The sequence below is a fragment of the Scyliorhinus torazame genome, chromosome 1 (genome assembly GCF_047496885.1).
Source record: "Scyliorhinus torazame isolate Kashiwa2021f chromosome 1, sScyTor2.1, whole genome shotgun sequence".
Lineage (NCBI taxonomy): Eukaryota > Metazoa > Chordata > Chondrichthyes > Carcharhiniformes > Scyliorhinidae > Scyliorhinus > Scyliorhinus torazame.
The window spans coordinates 65,074,011-65,100,891 of record NC_092707.1 but is presented as its reverse complement, the minus strand read 5'-3'; the positions used below and the strand labels follow the sequence as shown (position 1 = coordinate 65,100,891).

Below are 26,881 nucleotides of genomic sequence, written 5' to 3'. Positions count from 1 at the left end.
ATATTTTGCTTGTGTATTGGCACTGGTTTTGCTGAACCAGAGCTATACACCTATTAGAGTAGTGGTGTACAAGTTCTCCTTGTATGCATCAGTGAGAGCCATGTGTGAGCCAGAGTATCTCAGGCTTTTGGGCTGCAAGGAGGTCAATGAAGGTAATCCAACCTTGCCAGGCAGTCCCATGTGTAGCCACCTGGGATGGCCACTTCCCAGTTACAAAATGGACACTTTGCAAAGATTGCAGGGAAAATGGACAAGACTGAGAAAACAAGCAGGTTCAGGGTTTGTCTGTATATTGGAGCCATAGCTCCCAGACAAGACCAAAACTGTAGGCTCATTAGCATAGTAATGGCTCATCTCCGGGAACAATAGAGTAACATTTGAGTAACCGATACTAAGGCAGACACCCCGGCGCCAGAGGCGACCGAAACAAAGCAGGCCAACGGCCACCTAGGACACGCCCAGCCATCAGGGCACCCACCGCTTTTATTGGACGAGATCAATATGAATGATCAAGAAACGGCCCAATTGATTGGGGCCAAGTTCAAGGCCCGCCCAAAAGGACGCAAAGCCCCTTTGGGTATAAGAAGGAGCCCCCAAGAGAGAATCGCTCTCTTGGACCCGGCTCTCACCGAGGAGAGACCTGTCCACCAGCTGCACCAGAAGTAAGTAAGTCCAAGGTCAACGCACGCTACCACACAGACGACCTTAGCTGTTCCCCTTCACCACTTCGACCCCAGCAGCCTCAGAACCGAACAACGGCCATTGTTCCTCTGACTGAGTGGGTGCCCGAAGCTAAGTATAGGCTTTAGCAGCAGTGATAGTTTAGTCTGTAGAGTTTCGTACGTGAGTAGATTTAACTGTGTGTGTAAATAAATAAGCATTGACTTTGAACTAACTAACTAGTGTATCGAGTCTTTGATCAGTATTCGGTTTTGAACCTTGTGGCGGTGCCGCGAGATACCTGGCGACTCCAGAGCAAACGTAATTAGAATTAAGGAAGGTGACCATATTGACCGCCATATTCCGAGCCAACCAAAGAGAGCAACACATGCCAGCGGTAGATGGTGCAAGAGTGATCGGGAGGGAGCACCTGGTTGTTTTTCTCAACTTTATTCCCCACTCTAACCTAAATGCATGAATGGTGAGGCCAGTTGCAGTGCCCTGACTGCTAACCTGTTTGCAGTAAGCTAATTGAGCAATCAAACCACTGCTCTTCCCAGGAATAATGGCTACTCACTGGGGGACAGCTTTGGTCCATAATTGCAGTATAATCCAAGAATTGAGAACCTCTTTTCAGTTGAAGTACCTTTTTTGAACATTTACATGATGGTGCGCACATCCACTTCAAAATGGCCGGTCAACTATTACTCGGCGTTGGATTTTAATTACTGATTACACCTCATCTAATTCATATTGGGCCATTTTACTCAAGAATTCTTCATACTCTCACCCTGCACTGTACAGGCAAACCAATCCTGTCATTGTAGACGAAAAAATGTTCTGGCCAGTATTTTATGTTACACAATTGGGCCTTGTTACACGCAGGTAGGACCAGTGATTGCTACTTTTACATGAAGTAAGGTGCGCCACCTGCTGTTAAGACTTACTTAGTTTCTGAAAAATGTAAAACTAAGCTCAACTATGCTTTTACTGATGTTTAAGCAGAGTTTGCTAATTTAAACCGGAGAATCTCAAACATTTCATGTGACTGAATAATTGGTATTTTTTCGTGACGTGTTAGTTTTTTATTTGCAATCATGGACTGTGTTCTGAGGCTTTAGTATACTTAAGATCATGAGAGCAGGAATTGGCCTGTTTTGCCATTTGATCAGACCATGGCCGATCCATGAGCTAATTTCATATAAAAAAGCTGTACAAAGACCTGGTTGAATCCCGCCTGGCACACTGAGCATATCTGGGCATCCCGCATGTTATGAGGGGTGCCCAGATATGATTTCATAGAATTTACAGTGCAGAAGGAGGCCATTCGGCCCATCAAGTCTGCACCGGCTCTTGGAAAGAGCACCCTACCCAAGGTCAACACCTCCACCCTATCCCCATAACCCAGTAACCCCACCCAACACTAAGGGCAATTTTGGACACTAAGGGCAATTTATCACGGCCAATCCACCTAACCTGCACATCTTTGGACTGTGGGAGGAAACCGGAGCACCCGGAGGAAACCCACGCACACATGGGGAGGATGTGCAGACTCCGCACAGACAGTGACCCAAGCCGGAATCGAACCTGCGACCCTGGAGCTGTGAAGCAATTGTGCTATCCACAATGCTACCGTGCTGCCCCGTGTGGTCAACAGTGTGCCAGGAGAGATTCAACCAGGACTTTGTCCAGCTTTCTATCCCCTTGTATTCTCTTCCTTTAAATATAAAGGGCCATATTTCAATAACTTTAAATTTTTTTATTTGTACCTGTTCATGACAATTTAATAACCTATAAACCCTGACCCAGGGTCTTTCCAACCTCTGCAGTTTCTGTCTTACAAAATTGTATGACTTCACCTTTGCCTGCACTGAAATCCACTTGCTACATTTTTGCCCATTCACTCTATCAATATCTGTTTGTAATTTTGTGCTTCTGTCTACATTGCTTAGCGTGCTGCTTATCTTTTGTGTCATCAGTCACCTTTTTTAGTTTGTTTGCACTTGTTTGATTGCCGTGACTATTGTATTAAGCACTCACCTTGCATTTTTGCAAGGTAACTTTTACCTTCTGAGTTGTTTTGGGGCAATTTTCACATTAAAGGAACTAAATAAACAAGTTGCTGTGAAAGTTTGAAAATCTCAGATTGTGTGAAGGTTGGATCGGTTGAATTCATTGCATTTGCTTTTTTCTCACATTGTCACATTTTGCTTGTGTATTGGCACTGGTTTTGCTGAACCAGAGCTATACACCTATTGGAGTAGTGGATGGGAGAGAGTCTTGCACTGTCCCATCTAATATTTCCTGCATTTTGGTTGCAAATGTGGAAGGTATGCATCACTGCCAGGTATTATCTTCTTGGGCTCTTTCTCCATGGCTTCTAGGTGTCTGATTGTGGTGATTATCTTTTTTGTCCTACTGGCAGTTGCTGCATGAACTTAAGACACCAAATGACATTGGGCTAATTAACAGTGCAGGCCCATTACAGCTGAGTTCACTTTTGTCCTCATCTAATATTCACATGAATTCATTTTCAGCTTGGGTTATAAGCTCATCGTTCAAAGAAGACACCTTGACCTTCATGATCCTGGACCATAATAGAAACATAAACCATTGTCACGATTTTCTTCAATTGTTCTGTTTGCTAAAATAACTCATTCAACAGTTACTTGGGCACGTGCAGGTTAGCTAAGGAAAGCCAACGCAGATTTGTTGAGGACAGATTGTGTTAAATTGATTTGCTTGAGAATTTTGATGAGATAGCAGAGGATAGATGAGGGTGAGGGTAATGCTATCAATGTGGTGTACATGGACTTCCAAAAGCCATTTCATAAATGACACACCAGAGTAAAATTAGAGCTCAAGGAATTTAAGGAACAGTAGCAACATGGTATGAGTAGCAACATGATATGGAATTGGCTGCATGACAGACAAGAGAAGTAGTTAACAATTTTTTTTTGGGGGGACTAGAGGGAAGGTTTATAGTGGAATTTCCCAGGGGTTGGTGTAAAGACCACAATTTTTCCTGTTTATATACTAATGACCTACACTTTGGTATACAGGGCACAATTTCAAAACTTGCAGATGATACAAAACATGTAAGTATTGTAAACTGTGATGAGGATGGTATTGAATTTCAAAAGGACATGGACAGGATGGTGAAATGGGTGAACAAGTGGCCGATGAAACATAACGCACAGAAGTGTGAAGTAATTTTGGTCGCAAGAGTGTGGAGATGCAATATAAAATAAAGGGTATAATTCTGCAGGGGTGCATAGACACCCAAGGATTTACCTGCACAAGACATTTAATAATAATAATCTTTATTGTCATAAGTAGGCTTACAATAACACTGCAATGAAGTTACTGTGAAAAGCCCCTAGTCTCCACACTCCGGCGCCTGTTCAGGTAAACAGAGGGAGAATTCAAAATGTCCAAATTACCTAATAGCACGTCTTTCGGGACTTGGCGGGGGGGGGGGGGGGGCGGGGGGAGAAAGAAACTGGATCACCCTGAGGAAACCCACACCAATATGGGGAGAACGTGCAAACTCCGCACAGACAGTGACCCAAGTCGGGAATCGAACCTGGGACCCTGGCGCTGTGAAGCAACAGTGCTACCTACTGTGCTACCGCGTGGTGGGGAAGGTTGAGAGAGTGGATCATGAAACATGGGATCCTGGTCTTTATAAAGAGGGGCATAGAGAACAAAAGCAAATAAGTTATATGTAAAATGCTGATTTGGAATCAACTGCAGTATTATGTCTAGATCTGAATGTCACACTTTAGGAAGGATGTGAAGACATTAGAGAGAGTGCCAAAATATTTCCAGGGATTTTTTTTTTAGTTTTATTTTTTTTAAATAAAAAATAAATACATTTAGAGTACCCAATTATTTTTTTTTCCAAATAAGGAGCAATTTAGTGTGGCCAATCCACCTAACCCGCACATCTTTTGGGTTGTGGGGGTGAAACCCACGCAGACACTGGGAGAATGTGCAAACTTCACATGGACAGTGACCCAGTGCCGGATTCAAACCCGGGTCCTCAGCGCCATAGGCCCAGTGCTAACCACTGCGCCACCGTGCTGCCCCCAAAATATTTCCAGGGGTGAAGAACTTCAGTTATCTAGATAGATTGGAGAAGCGAAGGCTGTTTTCCTTGGAGAAGAGGAGATTTCATACTGGCATGCAAAATTAGGAAGGATCTGGACAGAATTTTAAAATTGAAGAGTCGCTGGACCCGTAAGGCAATTTTGTTGGCTTATGGGTGAATGGGATTTGGTGCGAGTTAATAATAATAATCTTTATTATGGTCACAAGTAGGCTTACATCAACACTTCAATGAAGTTACGGTGAAAATCCCCTAGTCGCCACACTCCGGTGCCTGTTCGGGTACACTGAGGGAGAATTCAGAATGTCCAATTCACCTATCTCTTGTAGGAGGAAACCGCAGCACCCGGAGAAACCCCACGCAGACACGGGGAGAACATGCAGACTCCGCACAGACAGTAACCCAAGCTGGGAATCAAACCTGGGACCCTAGTGCTGTGAAGCAACAGTGCTAACCACTGTGCTACCATGCCACCCTATAGGGTATGGGCAGTAGAGTTTCGCAATAACTCCAGTTTATGGAGGGTGGAAAATTGGAACCCGGCCAGGAGATCATTGGAAAAGTCAAGAGGTAACAAAGGCATGGATGAGGGTGGATTGCTGATTAGCTCAACAGTAGAAAATGCAAACTGTTGAAGATGATATTGGTGCAAAATAATGAATGTGTCCGAGCGTTGTAAAGAAGAGTTAGTTATTCAAAGTCCAAAGATGTGCAGGTTAGGTGGATTGGCTATGCTAAATTGCTTGTTAGTGTCCAAAAGGTTAGGTGGGGTTATAAGAATCGGGCAGGGGCGTGGGCCTAGGTGGGGTGCTCTTTTGGAGGGTCAGCACAGACTTTAGGCCGAATGGCCTCCTGCACTGTCGGGATTCTATGATTCGCTCATGCCATACCTAACATTACATTTACATTAAATGTCTGTTTGGAGTGAAAAATCATAGTATTAATCAGCAGAATTATGCTGTGAATTAATGAGCTGCCTATTCAGTGTCTTGAGGAAAAGAGCAATGTCAGCTGAATAATATAATTATACCTCCTTGTGCAAATCCAAGCCCAGGCAGCGGAATGTGCAACTGTGAAATACTAAGTGTGCCTGTGCAGACAAAGTCGGTTGCAAACATTGGGTGCTCCATTTCTCTTAACTCAGCAGAAGCACTGTGCATTTTAGAATGAGGCAAAGTGAATGCACATGCACTGTGAAGCTCAACCTCAGTGAAAATCGGAGCAACAATAGATGTGTAAGATAGTATGTTCAACATTCCTACATAACACTTGGATAATTTATGGGCTGGATTTCATGGTCAATGGTGAAGCGATGGCACCCGGTTGCAAAATTGATAGTCTCTGGACATCAACATCAGCGATGTCAACTAGTAGAATAAGCAGCCAATCACGTTGAGGTATTTTTATAATTGGCTAATCAGGAAGTATAAAGTACTAAATATCATTCTGTGTAATTTAAATTTTCAGATAGTGAAATTGAACTAAGATAGAAACCAGAATATTATAAATAAACTTAAAAATAAAAAATGGGGTGTTTTTATCATCATAGAGATATTGAACACTCCACAAACTTTCTGGTTCCCTGTTGTCGCGTTTAGGAGGTAACCCAATGATGTGCTGGGAATCAATAAACGATTGTTATATTATTATATCCCTCTAGAAAGTTCCCATGTAAGGGTTTACCCAGCAATTGCCCAGAAGTGCTAACTTCCTCTGGATATTTTCACTGGACTGGGAACGATCCGACAGAAGCAATTTAAATTGCTAACTTCGGATGCTTCTGTCAGTTTTACCCTGATAGTTACTCTGAAAGAGTTAGTGGAACAAAATCCCTTCTAACTCCAGAGTCACTGTTTAAAAAAATAAAATAAAAATAAATCCCAGACCCAGCCTTGCACGTGAACTCCCCACCTTCCTGTCTGAACCACTTGCCTTTTAATTATCCCTTTAAACACTCCCTTTATGCAGCTAGCACTGTATAAAAGGGGGTGTTTCTTACCACTCTGCCCCCAGTTACTCCACTCCGATGCAGCGGTGGGTGTGCTTCGCTGCTCCTGTCTCACCCAGCCTGAGTGAGGAAGGTTGCGGGAGACAAGGACTTTAGAATCCCAGTGTGGGCAAGTCTGGCGAGTGGCAATCCTCCAGAGATTGCTGCTCTGAGGAAGGTAGGGACTATAAAATCAGCTTTTCAGGGCCAGTGAGGGTGTTTGGAGGTATTTTGGAAGTTAGTACCTGTGATATTATAGGTATTACGGTACCTGAAAGGCTAAAGCACCATTGGTGGAAACGGTATGCTTTCTATTGGCTAGAGTGTATAGTAGCCCCGCCCTGATAGGCGGGGTATAAGAACCCGTGCCGCCCCAGCCCTCATTCTGTACCTGAGCTGCTGGGGGAAACATCTAGCTTTTTAAAGCCTTCAGTTGCACTACAACCTCGCCTTCGTGGTCATTGATCGTGCATCAATTTAATAAGCTAGAATTTTAAGAAGAAAGGATGGAGCTCCGAATCAAGCCGGAGTGTCTGCAACTTAGCCCCCACGCAGCGAACTCAGCGGCAATTTTTAAGCACTGGCTGGCGTGTTTTAAAGGGTATCTCGAGATGGCCGAAAACGCACCCACGGGAGAGCAGAAACTGCATGCCCTGCACTCGGGTGAGCCCGGAGATTTACACCCTCACCGAGGAAGCGGAAGACTTCGATGCAGCAATTGAGCTGCTAAAAGGACACTATATTCGCCCGGTAAACCAGGTCTACGCCCGGGCCCTGCTTGCAACAAGGCGACAAACCCCTGGGGAATCGCTGGAGGAATTCTACCGCGCACTCCTGGTGCTGGGAAGAAGTTGCGGCTGCCCGCAAGTTTTGGCGAGCGAACACATGGAACTCTTAGTCCGGGACGCTTTCGTGGCAGGTATGCTTTCGTCACAAATGCGCCAGCGCCTGTTGGAGAAAGATACCCTGGGTCTCAGGGAGCCACGGGCCCTTGCAGGCTCCCTGGACGTGGCCTCCAGGAACTCCCGCGCCTACTGCGATTGGCCTCGGTGACTCTGGATCAGTCTCGACCTCGAACGCTCTCAACTGCTACGACGACCGTTTTCATCAACGGGCACGAGACGTCCTGTCTAATCGACTCCGGGAGCACGGAGAGCTTCATACACCCCGACACAGTAAGGTGCTGTTCCCTCCTCATCCACCCTGTTAAACAAATAATCTCACTGGCCTCCGGTTTACACTCAGTGGAGATAAAGGGGTTTTGTGTAGCAAACCTCACAGTCCAGGGAAGGGAGTTCAACAATTTCCGTCTCTACGTCCTTCCCCAACTCTGTGCGGCTACACTCCTGGGTTTAGACTTCCAGTGTAACCTTCAAAGCCTGACCTTCCAATTCGGCGGCCCTATACCCCCCCTTACTGTCTGCGGCCTCGCGACCCTTAAAGTCGAACTTCCTTCCCTGTTTGCGAACCTCACCCGGGATTGCAAACCCGTCGCCACCAGGAGCAGACACTTCAGTGCCCAGGACCGGATCTTTATTAGGTCAGAGGTCCAAAGGCTACTGAAGGAAGATTTCATAGATCTCATAGAATTTACAGTGCAGAAGGAAGCCATTCGGCCCATCGAGTCTGCACCGGCGCTTGGAAACACCCTACCGAAGCCCACACCTCCACCCTATCCCTATAACCCCACCCACACTTAAGGGCAATTTTGGACACGAAGGGCAATTTATCATGGCCAATCCACCTAACCTGCACATCTTTGTACTGTGAGAGGAAACCGGAGTACCCGGAGGAAACCCACGCACACACTGGGAGGACGTGCAGAAGGGGAGGACGTGCAGACTCCGCACAGACAGTGACCCAAGCCGGGAATCGAACCTGGGACCCTGGAGCTGTGAAGCAATTATGCTATTCACTATGCTACCGTGACATTGAAGCCAGTAACAGCCCCTGGAGAGCACAAGTAGTGGTGGTAAAGACCGGGGAGAAGCATAGGATGGTCATTGACGACAGTCAAACCATCAACAGGTTTACGCAGCTGGACGCGTATCCTCTCCCCCGCATATCCGACCTGGTAAACAGGATCACGAATTATAAGGTCTTGTCCATGGTGGATCTCAAGTCCGCCTACCACCAGCTCCCCATCTGCACTAGTGACCACAAATACACTGCAGTCGAGGCAGACTGGAGGCACTATCACTTCTTAAGGGTTCCCTTTGGTGTCACCAACGGGGTCTTGGTCTTCCAGCGCGAGATGGACTGAATGGTTGACTGGTACGGTTTACGGGCAACATTCCCGTATCTCGATAATGTCACCATCTGCGGCCACGGCCAGCAGGACCACGACACCAACCTCCGAAAATTCCTCCAGACCACTAAAATCCTCAACTTAACATACAATAAGGATAAATGCGTGTTTAGCACCGACCGTCTAGCCATTCTCGGCTAGGTAGTGCGAAATCGAGTTATAGGCCCCGACCCTGAACTCATGCGCCCCCTTATGGAGTTCCCCTCCCTCACTGCTCCAAGGCCTAGGGTTTTTTAGCTACTACGCCCAGTGGGTCCCCAACTATGCGGACAAGGCCCGTCCCCTGATCCAACTCACAGCTTTTCCCCTGTCAATAGAGGCCCGCCAGTCCTTCAGCCGCATCAAAGCAGACATTGCAGAGGCTTCATTTTAACTGTAATCTGTAAATATAAATCATCAAATGTACATAGCTACCAGACTTGTAAATAGTTACTAAACACTGTACGGAGGTATTACGGTACCTCCATAACGAATTATACCATGTTATGTTTTGTACATTCTGGCCACCACCCCCGCCGGACCCTTTTTTTTTAACGGGGTGAATGTGGTATTATAGGTATTACGTTACCTGATAGGCGAAAGCACCATTGGATGAAACTATGATTTCTATTGGCTAGAGTGTATAGTAGCTCCGCCCTGATAGGCAGGGTATAAGAACCCGTGCCGCCCCAGCAGCCCTCATTCTGTACCTGAGCTGCTGGGGGAAATATCTAGCTTATTAAAGCCTTCAGTTGGACTACAACCTCGCCTTAGTGGTCATTGATCGTGCATCAGTACCTTGCTAAAAGCCCAGTTGCATCTCAATACCATGTAGCCTTTTCAAGGGTTTTTACAGCAAGATTAACAGTGTAAAGTTTCCACCAATTTACTGATTACTTAGGATTGCGCTCTAGGATGTTGCAATAGTGTCCCCTTCTGGTGGAGTGCACAATCATTGACTGCAACATCTGGAATTTTGTGTTATTCTGTGCATGCACGGACTCCAGACGTTCCTGGCAGTTTCAATGGAGAAATTATGATGAATACTGACTGTCATTACTGCAAAATCAGGGCCACTATTGCAAAAAAAAAAAAACCCGATTTTCTTATTTTTCTAAAATAACCATTGTGTCTTCAGTGCACAAATATGATTTGTACAAGAATAGCCTTATTCAAGAAATAAAATGCAATCTGGTGAAGAATAGAGCATCGCATCTTACCATCTCGTCCCTCCAATTTTTAAAAAATGTACTGGATGTGTTATTTTTTGACATGGGAAAGATAGATGTGTGTGTGTGTCGGAGTGCATGTATCTGACTTCCCTGTGCTTTTACACTAGGTGGCAATGTATAATTAAGGAAGTGGCCTATTTGTCTTTGGAAGAATGACAGAAGGTTTATTTTCATTGCTTATTTTCATTGCTTCATGTTGAAATGTAAGATTGGTTCTGGTTATTGAAAACTTTTTGTTTTGATTATTTAAATTCTGGATTAATGAGCGGAGCTATTGCGAGAACAGTTAAGGATTCTTTATGTTAAAAAAATATATATTTCATGCAGCATTTCTACCCCTGGTAACAGATTACCTTCATGGAACCATGAAAGTTTAAAAATAAAAAGCCCATAAATAATGACATAGTAACTTCTTAAAAATCTAGCAGTAGGTTTAATGACCACCTTTTATTTCAAAAGTTGGGTAAGCTGTTTTGAAGTAAGATCTTTAGTTAATTGGTATCTTTGAAGTTGATGGAAGATCTCCACTCTTTGAACTCTCAAAAGCTTACTGAATGCATCAAATTCTCTGTTATCCTAAAGGGAATTGTATTGTCAATGAAGGTGACATTCTAGCAATTAATTTAAATGGAGTGGCACCATGTATGTACATTGAGGTTACTTTACACATCATTAAAATGGAATTGAAAAATATAAAAATATTTGTATGCAGACATGAGAGCGGAATTAGAAGTGACATTTTCTGTATTTTTTGACTTCAGGATTCTGTTTCTCAGTTTAGTTCAAGTCAGAACCTTCCCAGATGTATGATTAATATTTTTGTTCAATTCAGGTGATTTGTCAGTGACCGTGAAAGATCGTAAGTTGTGTTTCAACATTTGATAGTTTGCAGAATGTTGTGCACTCCAGATTAAAGATCAGGATGGAGCTCCAAAGTTGCACAATAGTTTCTAGTCTTTTGTGAATCCTTTTGTTAATTCACAAGGCACATGCAATTTCTAAAGTGTAAGATGATCATACGATGAAACTGATCGTGGTGTTCAAAGAGTCATAAGGGGTATTGTATTGGCTGATAAAAATTGGTACAATTTGCCATTCTTTTTGAAGCTTGCCTATGTGAGCTTTTAAATAAATGACCGGGTAGGACAAATCATTACCCAACTTAAGTCAGGCTCTTGATAACGTAGATAGAATAATATTAGATTTACAGAACAGACAATTGAAAGTAACCAGGTTCTCCCTTTCAAATGATTAACACATGGTTATCATTTCATATAATCTTTGTCCTGTTGCTTCATTTACAACCAAAACAATAGTTCCTCCCCCTCATAATTTTAACTTCTTCTTTATCACACATTATTACTGTTTGGAGCCCAAAATGCTTTTGTGACCACCTTTATTGAAACATACTTTCAGTTGATTGTTTTGATTTTTTTTATTCATGGTCTGTATCTTCTGACTGAGCCAGAGCACCTCCTGTGATTGTTTGCCACAACTACTGTCTATTTATTTAATTTGAATTACTGCTCCTTTCTTGAGGTTGCTTTTCGCTTTTCTGTGACGCAGTGCAGGTATTTGTTTGCGGTTTAATTTCTTAGTTATACTTCCGGTGACATATCTACCCTGCAGTGTTGACGTTGATATTCAAAATTTCAAAATGAAATTTGATTTTTGTTGACTCATGCCTTATTTGTGCCTGGAATTTGAGTGGACAATGTTTTTCTAGGCTTTCACTTACTCGCCCTCTAAAGCTAGGAGTGACTTTTCCGCAACTGTCTTTCTCCTCAGTGGAGATGTGCTCAGCCTCCTCTTGGTGAGTAAATAAGAAAGAAAGAACCTGCAGTTAATGTCCAGGAAATGTCCAAAAGTGTTTTACAACTTGTGGATTGCTTCTGAAATGCGGTCTTTGTTTTACATAGTCAACTGCAGAGGCAGTTTGTGCACAGTGAGCATCCATGAATAGTAGTACATCAATGACCAGTTAACCTGCTTTTTATGATGATGTTTAGGGAGAAATTTAGCAGTGTCATGTGATGTTTTACATCTGTTGGAACTTGGTTTAGTGCCTCAGGATGCAACTCGCCTAAATATGACCATAATCCCTGTTGGTTCTGAACAAGATCACTTTGTACAATTAATGTCTTCTGTTGTTACAGGAGAATTTTGCTTGTCCTTTCCCTCTTGTACCTTATTCCCCTGTGCCTAAAGTTAGAATAGGGATGAGGGCAGGATATTAGCAAACCTGAATTTTATGTAAAATGTACTGAATACTTTTTCACTGCTGTAGTCACATTATCCTAGACAATGCAAGACACTTGATTTGACTATAGGTCTATGGAAAGAAATTGACATTCAATTCCAGGTTCACCTAATTTATATATGCGAGGTATCGTAAATTTTAAAAATGGGTTTCAACTATGTCTACTGGTGACAGAATTTTATACTTGTGTATAATATTGAGAGGTGTGTGCCTATGTCACATAACAGTCCTATAGAGAATGTACTGAATATAGATCATTCTACATGTATGCTAGTTTTTAACTAATTATTATGTAATGTGCTTCTAAAACCTTTGCTAATTTCTGTGCAGGGTGTACTGGACAGGATCTCACAGATCCAGCCAAAGCTTCTTTTTTCAGTTGAAGCAGTCATTTACAATGGTAAAGAACATGATCACATGGAGAAGTTGCAGAATGTGGTGAAAGGTAAATTGTGATTCATTGCTCTTGCCTATTCATTATCCTATGCACATCTTGTTAAGCATTGTGAACATGGAACATAAATTCCTGATTTATTTATGGGGTCTGTGTGGATAGCAGAACTTTAATGTAGTCAGTGTACACTTACTTACGTAAAAAACTTGCAAAACAAAAGCAGGTCATTAGGACCAATGAGCCTGTGCCACTGTTTATATTTCACATGATCACCCTTCCACCCTGCCTATTCCAAACCTATTGGCATATCCTCCATTCCTTTCCCCTCGTACTTATCTGAACACCCCAATGCTAGTCACATAGGGTGTTCACATTTCAACAACTCTCTGGGTAAGGTGTTTTTCCTGAGTTCCTTATTGGATTTACTGGTGGCTGTCTTGTAGAGGAGTTCAAAAGTAGACCATAAATACAATCGCCAGCATGTTCTCTACTTCTACCCTCTCAAACCTCCTCATGATTTATAGATCTCTATGAGATCACTCCTCCGTGTTCTTTTTTGTGGAGCAAGAAAATGCCTAAGACTAAAAGTAGCATTGAATTATGTAACGGTGGAAAGGAACATAGGATTTTGAAACAAAAGACGACTTCCCAGTTTGTTTTCGTTTGCAGGATGAAAATTAACAAATGCGCTTACTCAAATCTTCTCGCAATAACATGGGTTTGGTGTCCTGTTTGGCATTGGATTATTTGTGAATTGGCCAAAAGTGAATGAGTTGGGGGGAAATTAATGTGTGACCCTCAAAATGTTTCAAAAAGAATGTAAAAGGAAGTGTTCCATTGCTCGGGGCTGTTGTTTGGACACAATCATTTCACATGTATGGGTGATTGTAAATCCAACTCCTTCCGACGGAATGACTTTCTTTCTTTCCTGATTTATGAGGACTGTATTTGGAAATTACAGTGCAAATCTTTCACTGATTTGGCCCTGATTGATGGCCTGACTCTGCATCCACTGAATGGTGCCAGGAGAAATGGAAAACAAATGGTAGATTCGGAGTTTTTTTTTTCAGGTTGGGCTTGAACACCGTAGGGAGAGTTTTGCTTTGTATCTAGCTGTGTTATCCTGTACCTGATTTTGGTGCTTAATGACATTGGGTGCATTACTTCGGAGGGATTCTGTTCCCGAGCATTCGTTTTGCATGCCTGGATGAACCAAGCTTAGTTTGTAAAAGGTTAGCCAATTGGGAATTGGAATGAGATTGTTTAAGCAGTTCTGTAATTATTAGTTTATTAAATCTTGTATTCTAACTCTTCCCCCTTGGAGGATTGTTAATATCAGCCCTGTCTTGAGGGATAAAAGTCTGGATGTGTGGATTTTAATCATATGTGTTGGGATTGGGTAGTCACTGACATGTCCCTATGTGATGACATGGCTGATGGCACACAATTACATGCAATTTGCCACGATTTTGACATTCTCACTTTAAAAATTTTTTTAGAGAACCCAATTTTTTTCCAATTAAGGGGCAATTTAGCGTGGCCAATCCACCTACCCTGCACATCTTTGGGTTGTGGGGGCGAAACCCACACAGACACGGGGAAAATGTGAAAACCCCACATGGACAGCGACCCAGAGCCGGGATCGAACCTGGGACCTCAGCGCCATGAGGTAGCAGTGTTAACCACTGCGCCACTGTGCTGCCCTTGACATTCTGACTCTTGAAGGTTTAAAGGATAGCTGATCTGGTGAGAATTGAAATGGAGGCTGGGCCAGAGCGACCCTGGTGGCGGGATTCTCTTGTCCTGCTGGCAGTGCAGCCCCGCCTGTGGGTTTCTTGGCAGAGTGGGTCCCATTGACAACGGCGGGAACAGAGAATTCCGCTGCCAGCGACTGGCGTGCTACCCTCTGCTGCCAAGGAACATGTTCCTGGGAGGCCGCAGAATCCAGCCCCCTATCAAGCTTTGTGGTGACTGATGTTGTGCAAGTCAGATGCAAATGCAATTAAAGGGCCAGTTAATGCTATGAATGTAATTGCTTGTAACAATCTTCATACTTTCAGGCAGCACTGTGGCACAGTGGTTAGCACTGCTGCCTCACATGGCGCTGAGGTTCTAGGTTTGATGCCGGCTCTGGTTTACTGTCTGTGTGGAGTGTGAACATTCGTCCCCACAACCCAACGATGTGCAGGGTAGGTGGATTGGCCACGCTAAATTGCCCCTTAATTGGAAAAAATGAATTAGGTGCTTAAAAAAAACCCAATCTTCATACCTTAAAGAAAACCGATCATATGCAGTAATTTTAATGAGGTCAGCTTTGCGTTAAAAAGTTTTCCAGTCGAGTACTCCAACCCAAGAGCAGTTCCAATGACATATTAGTAATACAGCGAGAATTTATTTCTTTGACGACTTAAAATGAATTCTTTGCTGATGATGGGAAAATTGATTAGTATTTGAGCCTTCAAATTTTTCATATTTTAAGTGCCTGCTTTTTGATAGAGTACTAAAAGGTTTTAAGTGTTTCATATTTGCAGGATCAAAAAACAATGCATTGAGTGCATTTCCACAAGATTAGGCCAGTGGAGTGATTTGTGTCATGAATTAAATGTCAGGTTTGAAAAGCTGCAGTTTTAATCATAGCTAGAACCTCCTTCACACCAAATGTCTACCACAATTTAAGCTATGACTTTTCATATCTGACATTTAAGCTGTGGGTATATATCACTGTAGATACCTTTTATTCTTTAATTAAAGGAATAGTTGGACGAACACTAAAGAAACGCCTTAAAATTAGGCTCTCTGACTATTGGCGACTGGAGTAAATTACCTTTTAGATATTTTTAATGGAGGTGCAATTTAACATAAACGGGTTGGTTTTACTCTGCCATTAACACCAGATAAAACAATTTTAAACAAGCGCATTAAGTTCCTATGCTAATGCTGAAAAAGTCTCATATTAAAACCTTGGTGTTTTCTGTATCTAACCCTCTCAGCTACCACACCCAAAATATCCTGACATTTCTCGGAGACTGATGCATGCCTGCAGCAGCCTAGTTGAACATAGAGCCTTGTATCCATTTTCACAAAACCAATTAACTCATGAAAGGATAAAGCAAATTAAATATTTAGAAGTCCTGCTTTAATATTCATTTTGAAAAGGCTTTGTCGTATGGCTATACATTTTACAAGGCATCAAAAATATGAAACAACTGTTGGCTGCACCACCTTTAATAGTGGGAAAATATTTTTTCTTTAAAGGGTATGAAAACTGGTTGGAGATATGGGGCTAGATTCTCCACTTTGCGACACCGGAAGCGAGAATTGCGATCGGAAGGAGAATCAGACACAATGGAAAAAATCCATGTTGCGGCTGGTGCCAATTCTGACACCATGTTCCAATCCCTTGCTGGGGCGTGGGCACCATGGCTGCGGAAGGGAGAGCGGGACGCTAAAAGTAAACTCTGAAAAGTCCTCAAACCTTGTTGGACTTGCTCCGGGTTGGCTGCCTTGGCTGGGGGCGGTAGCAGGGAACAGCCTGGTGCTCGGTCCGCCGACTCGGGGTCTCTGGATCGGGTGGCCCGGCTCAGGCCGCCATTGCTGCAGTGTATGTTTTAAATGCACTCATCCGAGCTGCTCCTACAGGCTCCTAGATGCTCTCAGCTAGCTGCTCTCCCCAGCATACTCCTGGCAAACGTCCAAGCGATCGAAAACAAGCTGGATGAACATAACGCCAGACTTACCTCTCAGAGGGAAGTAAGAGACTGCTGTGTGCTCTGTTTCACAGAGACATAGCTCACCCCTGCCTCACCGGATTGTGCCATACAACCTGAAGGCTTCTCAATTCACCGGGCGGACTGCACGGCATCATCAGGCAAAGCGTAGGGTGGAGGGGGTTGCCTCCTCATCAACTCCTCCTGGTGCTTGGGTGTGGCGACTCTGGCGACCTACTGCTCCCCAGACCTGGAATACCTGACCGTGAAGTGCCGCCCATATTATCTTCCACGTGAGTTCACTTCAGCCATTATCACAGCGGTCTACATCCCACCCCAGGCAGTAGTGAGGAAAGCGCTGGACGAACTATACACAGTAATAAACAACTACGAAACAGAACACCCGGAGGCCTTGTACATCGTGGCCGGAGACTTCAACAAGGCCAACCTCAAGCGTGTACTGCCAAAATTCCACCAGCACATCTCCTGTCCCAACCAGGGGCGACAACACTCTTGACCACTGCCACTCAAAAATCAAGGGCGCCTACCGTTCCATCCCCCGATCGCACTTTGGGAAATCAGACTATAAGACGGTGCTCCTTCTCCCGGCATACAAGCAGAAACTCAAGCGGGAGAATCCAGCTAAGAAGGTTGTGCAGTACTGATCCGAGGAGACAGAAGAGCTCTTTCGTGACTGGTTAGAGACAGTGGACTGGTCCATTTTTAAGAACTCAGCGACCAACTTAAATGAGTATGCCACCACCGTCACAGACTTCATCAGCAAATGTGTGGACGACTGCGTGCCAAAGAAAGCAGTACGTGCGTTCCCCAACCGGAAACCATGGCTCAATCGCGAGATTGACTCCCTACTGAAGGACATATCTGAGGCGTTCAAGGCAGACGACCCTGACCTATACAAGAAATCCAGGTACGACCTCCGCAAAGCCATCCGAGATGCGAAGAGAGAATATCAAACCAAGCTAGAGTCACAGACAGACTCTCGGCGGTTGTGGCAAGGACTAAACAACATAACGGGCTACAAAGCGAAGCCGAACAGTATCTCTGGCAGCAGCGCACCCCTCCCCGATGAACTCGATGCATTATGCTCGGTTCGAGCAGGTAACCAACAATCCGCTGGCGAGTGCCCCAGCAGCCCATGATTCACCCATACCCACCATCACAGCTTCCAAAGTCAGATTGGCCTTCCTGAAAGTGAACCCTCGGAAGACGACGGGCCCAGACGGGATCCCTGGTCGTGCACTCAGAGCCTGCGCGGAACAGCTGGCAGAGGTATTCACGGACATCTTTAACCTGTCCCTACTCCACTCCGAGGTCCCCACCTGCTTCAAGAAGACCACCATCATACCGGTACCAAAGAAGAACCAGGCAACGTGCCTCAATGACTACCGACCAGTGGCCCTGACTTCAGTCGTAATGAAGTGCTTCGAGAGGTTGATCATGAAGCGCATCACCTCCATACTCCCAGAACGCCTTGATCCACTGCAATTCGCATGCCGCTGCAACCGGTCCACATCAGACTCCCATTTCCCTGGCCCTACACTCCTCCCTAGAGCGTCTCGAAAACAAGGACTCCTACATTAGACTCCTATTTATTGGCTACAGCTCCGCCTTCAACACCATAATCTCAGCCAAGCTCATATCAAAGCTCCAAAACCTAGGACTTGGCTCCCCACTCTGCAACTGGATCCTCGATTTTCTGACCAACAGACCACAATCAGTAAGAATGAACAACAACACCTCCTCCACAATAGTCCTCAACACTGGCGCCCCGCAAGGCTGCGTACTTAGCCCCCTACTCTACTCCCTGTACACACACGACTGCGTGGCAAAACTTGGTTCCAACTCCATCTACAAGTTTGCTGACGAGACGACCATAGTGGGCCGGATCTCGAATAACGATGAGTCCGAATACAGGAGGGAGATAGAGAACCTAGTGGAGTGGTGTAGCGACAACAATCTCTCCCTCAATGCCAGCAAAACTAAAGAGCTGGTAATTGACTTCAGGAAGCAAAGTACTGTACACACCCCTGTCAGCATCAACGGGGCGGAGGTGGAGATGGTTAGCAGTTTCAAATTCCTAGGGGTGCACATCTCTAAAAATCTGTCCTAGGCCACCCACGTCGACACAACCACCAAGAAAGCACAACAGCGCCTCTACTTCCTCAGGAAACTAAGGAAATTCGGCATGTCCACATTGACTCTTACCAACCTTTACAGATGCCCCATTGAAAGCATCCTATCGGGCTGCATCACAGCCTGGTATGGCAACTGCTCGGCCCAGGACCGCAAGAAACTTCAGAGAGTCGTGAACACCGCCCAGTCCATCACACGAACCTGCCTCCCATCCATTGACTCCATCTACACCTCCCGCTGCCTGGGAAAAGTGGGCAGTATAATCAAAGATCCCTCCCACCCGGCTTACTCACTCTTCCAACTTCTTCCATCGGGCAGGAGATACAGAAATCTGAACATGCACGAACAGACTCAAAAACAGCTTCTTCCCCACTGTTACCAGACTCCTAAATGACCCTCTTATGGACTGACTTCATTAACACTGCACCCTGTATGCTTCATCCGATGCCAGTGCTTTTGTAGTTGCACTGTATATGTTGTGTTGCCCTATTATGTATTTTCTTTTATTCCCTTTTCTTCTCATGTACTTAATGATCTGTTGAGCTGCTCGCAGAAAAATACTTTTCACTGTACCTCGGTACACGTGACAATAAACAAATCCAATCCAATCCAATCGCTGCAGAGTGCTGCCTATGTCCTTTTAATGCTCAGAGAGCCTCTGGTCAGCTGGGAGCCCACCTAGGCCGCCCCTCTGGACACCTAGCTGTTTCATCAAGGGGATGGGCGTGGCCATACTCAATCAGGGGCCAATCAGGTGTCGGCACTCAGAAGCACTGCCCCTCTGCAGAGCAAGCAGGGAATCAGCAGAGCTCACCCCAACCAAGGAAACCTGCACCATGGCGATTGGAACCCTCCCTGATGATGTGCCCCTCTCTGGATAGCGGCCCTCCGGGTCATCAACTGTCTCCTCCTGGTGGGGCTGACCGTGTTGACAGCCTTTGCCACCACCTCCCAGGTGTTGTTCAGGAGGGCGGGCTTGAGTCTGCGGCCCCCCCTAGGGAAGAGGTTGACCCTCCTCCCGTCACTGGCATGGAGCTGTGGGTCCCCCTTGGACTCCAAACTCGAGGGGGGGGGGGATACAGGTCTTCTCTGAGCCATCTTTGTGGCTGCAGTGTATCTGCGGTAAGTGGAGCGTTTCAACAGCTCCAGCTGTCAGGCTCTTTGGCGCTAATTCCAGCCCCAGCGGTTACAATGCCCCAAATTTGCACTGGCAGAGTTTTAGCCCATTTGCATTCCCTGACTTGCTTACTGATTCCCTGACTTGCTTACTGATTAACCTATAGAAGTCAGAGAGTGGTGGTGGATGGCAAATATTCAGCCTGGATCCCAGTTACCAGTGGCGTACCGCAGGGATCAGTTCTGGGTCCTCTGCTGTTTGCGATTTTCATTAATGACTTGGATGAGGGGATTGAAGGGTGGGTCAGTAAATTTGCAGACGATACGAAGATTGGTGGAGTTGTAGATAGTGAGGAGGGCTGTTGTCGGCTGCAAAGAGACATAGATAGGATGCAGAGCTGGGCTGAGAAGTGGCAGATGGCGTTTAACCCTGAAAAATGTGAGGTTGTCCATTTTGGAAGGACAAATATGAATGCGGAATACAGGGTTAACGGTAGAGTTCTTGGCAATGTGGAGGAGCAGAGAGATCTTGGGGGTCTATGTTCATACATCTTTGAAAGTTGCCACTCAAGTGGATAGAGCTGTGAAGAAGACCTATGGTGTGCTAGCGTTCATTAACAGAGGGATTGAATTTAAGAGCCGTGAGGTGATGATGCAGCTGTACAAAACCTTGGTAAGGCCACATTTGGAGTACTGTGTACAGTTCAGGTCGCCTCATTTTAGGAAGGATGTGGAAGCTTTGGAAAAGGTGCAAAGGAGATTTACCAGGATGTTGCCTGGAATGGAGAGTAGGTCTTACGAGGAAAGGTTGAGGGTGGTAGGCCTTTTCTCATTAGAACGGAGAAGGATGAGGGGCGACTTGATCGAGGTTTATAAGATGATCAGGGGAATAGATAAGAGTAGACAGTCAGAGACTTTTTCCCCGGGTGGAACAAACCATTACAAGGGGACATAAATTTAAGGTGAATGGTGGAAGATATAGGGGGGATGTCAGAGGTAGGTTCTTTACCCAGAGAGTAGTGGGGGCATGGAATGCACTGCCTGTGGAAGTAGTTGAGTCGGAAACATTAGGGACCTTCAAGCAGCTATTGGATAGGTACATAGGTTACGGTAGAATGATATAGTGTAGATTAATTTGTTCTTAAGGGCAGCACGGTAGCATTGTGGGTAGCACAATTGCTTCACAGCTCTAGGGACCCAGATTCGATTCCGGCTTAGGTAACTGTCTGTGCGGAGCCTGCACATCCTCCCCGTGTGTGCGTGGGTTTCCTCCGGGTGTTCCGGTTTCCTCCCACAGTCCAAAGATGTGCAGGTTAGCTGGATTGGCCATGATAAATTGCCGTTAGTGTCCAAAATTGCCCTTAGTGTTGGGTGGGGTTACCGGGTTGTGGGGATAGGGTGGAGGTGTTGACCCTGGATAGGGTGCTCTTTCCAAGAGCAGTTGCAGACTCGATGTTCCGAATGGCCTCTTGCACTGTAAATTCTATGATAATCTATGATTAATCCAGGACAGAGGTTCGGCACAACATCGTGAGTCGAAGGGCCTGTTCTGTGCTGTATTTCTCTATGTTCTATGTTAACACCCCCAGCGGAAGTGTGAATCGCATGTTATTCAGTCCCGGCAGGAACACTTGGGGCGGGATTCTCTCCCGACGTTGAAATCGGGGCAGGCACCGGTTTGACCCTGGTTCGTGATGCTCCGCCCTCTCCAAATTGGCGTCAACAGGATGCACGATGCGCGCAGTCGCAATGCCGTTGGCACGTCATCAGCTTGCCCACCAGCGATGCTCCGCCTCCGATGGGCCAAATTGCTGACAGCGCAGGCCACGTGTGGTCCTAGCAGTCATGAGCATGGCATGCCGGTGTGCGGATAGTGTCCAGCGCCGCCACACTCGGCCGGGCTACATGCCACTGGCCGGGGCCTCTGCTAGGGCTGTGGGGAATGGTGGGGGGTGGGCTGTATGGTCAGGGTGAGTGGGTGCACGGCTGGTGCCATGTTTTGCGGCGCGACCGGCACGTGTGTGGGTTGTGCAGCACCGGGGTTAGCCCCTCAAGACCGCAATTGGTGAGGGTTTCGCAGCGATTTTCCCATCGTGAAACACAGCGGATCCTCCGTTGCCGCCGGCCCTTAGCCTCAGAAAACGGAGAATCCAGCCCTTAGTGTCCCAAATGGAGAATTCCGGCCATAATTTTGAAGAATAAAATTATGTTAAAACACTGTAAATGGTATTGCACGACATGGTGTCCAGATCTGGCCAAGTGCTGCATAAACCTGGAAGTTTTAATGCAAGAGAGCATAGTCATAAGACTGTAACATGTGGAAGCAGAAGTAGGTCATGCGGCCTATCGAGTCTGCTCCATTCAGTGAGATCATGACTGATTTGATGTGATGATCCTCAACTCCATTTTCCTGCCTGATCCCATAACCCAAAGTACAAAGATGGGCAGATTTGGTAGACTGGCCATGATAAAATTGCTCCTTAGTGTCCAAAGATGTGCTGGTTGGGTGGAGGTATGGCGTAGGGGAACGGAACTGGGAGGGGTGTTCTTTCAGAGGGCCAGTGGAGCCTTGATGGGCCGAATGACCACCTTCTGCACTGTAGGTATTCTATTCTAACGCTTGATTCCCTTATTGATGTAGGAATTTCAGGGAAGTAAAGTGGGGACAGAAACAAAAGACAGTAAGGGGAAAAGTGCAAGGAAGAGAAACCAAAGTCGAAAATCAAAAAGGGCCATAGTACAGAGACTGTGGCGAACTCAGTCAATGGGTCCAGTAAGGCTAAGAGAAATAAAACACCGAGTGAGTGTACAAAACATGACCGGACCGATGGCCTGAGAAAGCAGGGCAGAGAAAAAGGGAAGTCAAGATTAATCTCCATTTATTTCAATGGAAGAGGCCTGATGGGCAATTTAGATGAACTCCGAGCATGGATGTGTACAAGGGACTGGGATATTATAGCTATTACTGAAACTTGGCTAAAGGAGGGGCAGGACTGGCAGCTCAATGTTCCGGGGCACAGATGCTACTGGAAAGATCGAGCAGGAGGTAAGAGAGGAGGGAGGTTTGCGTTTTTGATTAGGGAGAATATCACGGCAGAACAGAAAGAGGATATATTGAGGATTCGCCCACTGAGTCCATCTGGGTAGGACTGAAAAATAAGAAAGGAGAGATCACTTTGGCAGGATTGTACTACAGGTCCCCAAATAGTCAGCGGGAAATTGAGGAGCAAATATGTAAGGAGATTACAGATAGCTGCAAGAAAAATAGGGTGGTAATAGTTGGGGACTTTAACTTTCCCAACATTGACTAGGACAGTCTTAGCATTAGGGATGGAGAGAAATTTGTTGAGTGTATTCAGGAGGAATTTCTCATTCAGTATGTGGATGGGCTGACTAGAGAGGGGGCAAAACTTGACCTCCTCTTGGGAAATAAGGAAGTGTTAGTGAGGGATCACTTTGGGACCAGTGACCATAATTCCATTAATTTTAAGATAGCTATGGAGAATGAACGGTCTGGCCCAGAGTTAAAGTTTTAAATTGGGGCAAGGCCAATTCTGATGGTATCAGACAGGAAATTTCAAAAGTTGATTGGGGGAGTCTGTTGGCAGGTAAAGGTATGCCTGGTGAGTGAGAGTTTTTCAAAAGTATGTCAACCAGGGTTCAGGATAAGCATTTTCCTTTTAGAGTGAAGGGCAAGGTTGGTAGCAGTGGGGAACCCTGGATGACTCTGGGATATTGAGGACGTGGTCAAAAAGAACGAGGCATATGACATGCTAAGGCAGCTTGGATTAAATGGATCTCTTGAAGAGTGTAGAGGTTGTTGGGGTAAAGGGACGCTCCTTTAAAACAGATGAGGAGGAATTTCTTCAGCCAAAGGGTGGTGAATTTGTAGAACTCTTCACCGTAGAAGGCTGTGGAGGCCAAATCACTGGGTGTCTTTAAGACAGAAATAGATAGGTTCTTGATTAATAAGGGGATCAGGGGTTACAGGGAGAAGGCAGGAGAATGGGGATGAGAAAATATCAGCCATGATTGAATGGTGGAGCAGACTCGATGGGCCGAGTGGCCTAATTCTGCTCCTATGTCTTATGGTCATATAGTTCAGAGAGAAATCAGGAGGGCAAAAAGGGGACACGAGATTGCTTTGGCAGATAAGGCAAAGGAGAATCCAAAGAGCTTCTACAAATACATAAAGGGCAAAAGAGTAACTAGGGAGAGAGTAGAACCTCTTAAGGATCTAGAAGGTCATCTATGTGCAGATCCACAAGAGATGGGTGGGATCCTAAATGAATATATCTTTCTCTGTTGAGAAAGGCATGAATGTTAGGGAACTTGGACAAATAAATAGTGATGTCTTGAGAAGTGTACATATTACAGTGAAGGTGGTGCTGGAAGTCTTAAAGCGCATCAATGTAGATAAATTCCTGGGACCTGATGAAATGTATCCCAGGACGTTGTGGGACGCTGGAGAGGAAATTGCGGGTCCTCTCGCAGAGAAATTTGAATCGTTGACCAGTCACAGTTGAGATGCCTGAAGATTGGAGGGTAGCAAATGTTGTGCCTTTGCTTAAGAAGGGTTGCAGGGAAAAGCCTGGGAACTACAGACCGGTGACCCTAACGTCTGTGGTGGGTAAATTGTTAGAAGGTATTCTAGAGACAGGATCTACAGGCATTTAGAGAGGCAAGGATTGATTAGGGACAGTCAGCATAGCTTTGTGAGTGGAAAATCATATCTCATGAATTTGATTGAGGTTTTTGAAGGGCAGTGCAGTTGACATTGTCGACATGGACTTTAGCATTGATGTGACAAGGTATTGCATGGTAGGTTGTTGCATAAGGTTAAATCTCACGGGATCCAGGGTGAGGTAGGCAATTGGGTACAAACTTGGCTTGATGACAGAAGACAAAGCGTGGTTGTGGAGGGTTGTTATTCAAACTGAAGGCCTATGACCAGCGGTGTGCCTCAGGGATTTGTCGAATGTGGAAAGTCAAACAGTCGTTTAACAGGGGCAAGAACTTGCAGGCTGTTTTCTGAAGCATTGCTCTCAAAGCAGTTTATCCAAGACGCCTGTTCTGTGCTGTACTGTTCTATGTTCTAAATTTCTATACAGCAAGTATTCCTGTGTTTGCCTACTGTATTTAAAAGTGAGTTTTGACCTGAGATGCATTTGCTTGATTGGAGATAGAAAGATCGCAGTTAGGAGATAGGTGTTTAATTTTATTAGTTAGCATTGTTTAATTGGTAATTGTAAACTATATCTTGTATGATGTTAAGGTTTGTTTAATCGTGTGTTAATAATGACGTTTGTTTCAAAATACCAAATCCCTATTTGTGTGTGGAATCACTCCTGGAGTGAGGTTTCCTTTCCACAGTCTTACAAATTAAGTAAAATATTGGGGTTTCAGTCCGGTATCCTAGCAACAGTTGGGGTCTGGCCCGGGAACGTAATAATTAAAAATCTGTCTATCTCAGCCTTGAACGTGGTCAATTCCTGTTCATTCAAAATTACCAAATTTAAATAATCTGAAAAATCCAATGCATGATTCATTTTTTTGCGTAAGTCAGATATTTTACAAGAAAGTGAAGTTGAATTATGATTAGACTGTAAAAGCCTTGAGTTTTGAAAAGACCTGTAGGTGGTGAGCAAAATAATTTCAGGACTTGTGTTAAATACCAGAAAGAGCCAAACCCTTGTATTTGGATTCTGGACAAAAAGCGATCTCTAGCTACTGACTCCATTCATCTCTCTGGCTTAACCAGATTGCTTGTCACCTTTTGGTGACATATTTGACCCCAAGATGAGCTTCTGACCACATCGGCATCATCTCTAAAATCACCTATTTTCACCTTTGTAACATAACCTGACTCTGTCCCTGCCTCAGCTACGCTGCTACTGAAATCCTCTTCACCGTCTTTATCTCTGGACTTGACTCTTCCAATGCACTCTTGACTTGCCTCCCACATTCAACCCTCTGTGAACTCGAGATCATTCAACATTCTGCTATATCTTAACTCGCACAAGTCACATTTATCCATCCCCTCTGTCCTCGCTGGCCAACATTGCCTTCTGGTTCTGCAATACATCAATTTTAAAATTCATAGCCTTGTTTTGTAAACCTTCCATGGTTTTTGCGCATCATCAAATTGTTCCACCTTTGGTCATGTCTTCGATTGCGGAGGTCCAAAGCTTTGCAATTCCCCCTCTAATATTCTCCCTCCTCGCCCCTCTTTCTTCCTTTAAGACATTTCTTAAAATCTACCTGATTGACTAAGGTTTTGGTCATATCTCATGAAGTGGCTAGAATTGGATTTTGTTTACTTAGAACATAGAACACACAGTGCAGAAGGAGGCCATTCGGCCCATCGAGTCTGCACCGACCACTTAAGCCTCACTTCCACCCTATCCCTGTAACCCAATAACCCCTCCTAACCTTTTGGACACCAAGGGCAACTTAGCATGGCCAATCCACCTAACCTGCACATCTATGGACTGTGGGAGGAAACCGGAGCACCCGGAGGAAACCCACGCAGACACTGGGAGAACGTGCAGACTCCGCACAGACAGTGACCCAAGCCAGGAATCGAACCTGGGACCCTGGCGCTGTGAAGCCACAGTGCTACCCACTTGTGCTACCGTGCTGCCCTTTATTGCCTTCAATAAACACGTTTATTGTCACGTGTACCGAGGTACAGTGAAAAGTATTTTTCTGCGGACAGCTCAAAAGATCATTAAGTACATGAAAATAAAATAAAATACATAATAGGGCAACACAAGGTACACAATGTAACTACATAACACCGGCATCGGGTGAAGCAAACAGGGGTGTAGTGTTAATCAGGTCAGTCCATAAGAGGGTCATTTAGGAGTCTGGTAAAAGCGAAGAAGAAGCTGTTTTTGAGCCTGTTCTCAAACTTTTGTCTCTCCTGCATGATGGAAGAGTGAATAAGCCGGGTGGGAGGGGTCTGTGATTA

General features: G+C 45.1%; 1 protein-coding gene across 1 annotated transcript in view; it reads left to right on the top strand.

Moving 5' to 3' along the window:
* The window catches only part of aacs (acetoacetyl-CoA synthetase), a 234,282-nt gene that overhangs the window by 69,483 nt on the left and 137,918 nt on the right, over positions 1 to 26,881 (top strand). The window contains exon 6 of the mRNA XM_072495803.1: positions 12,868 to 12,982. Coding sequence (XP_072351904.1) covers positions 12,868 to 12,982 — 115 coding nt within the window. The remainder of the gene's footprint in view (positions 1 to 12,867; positions 12,983 to 26,881) is intronic.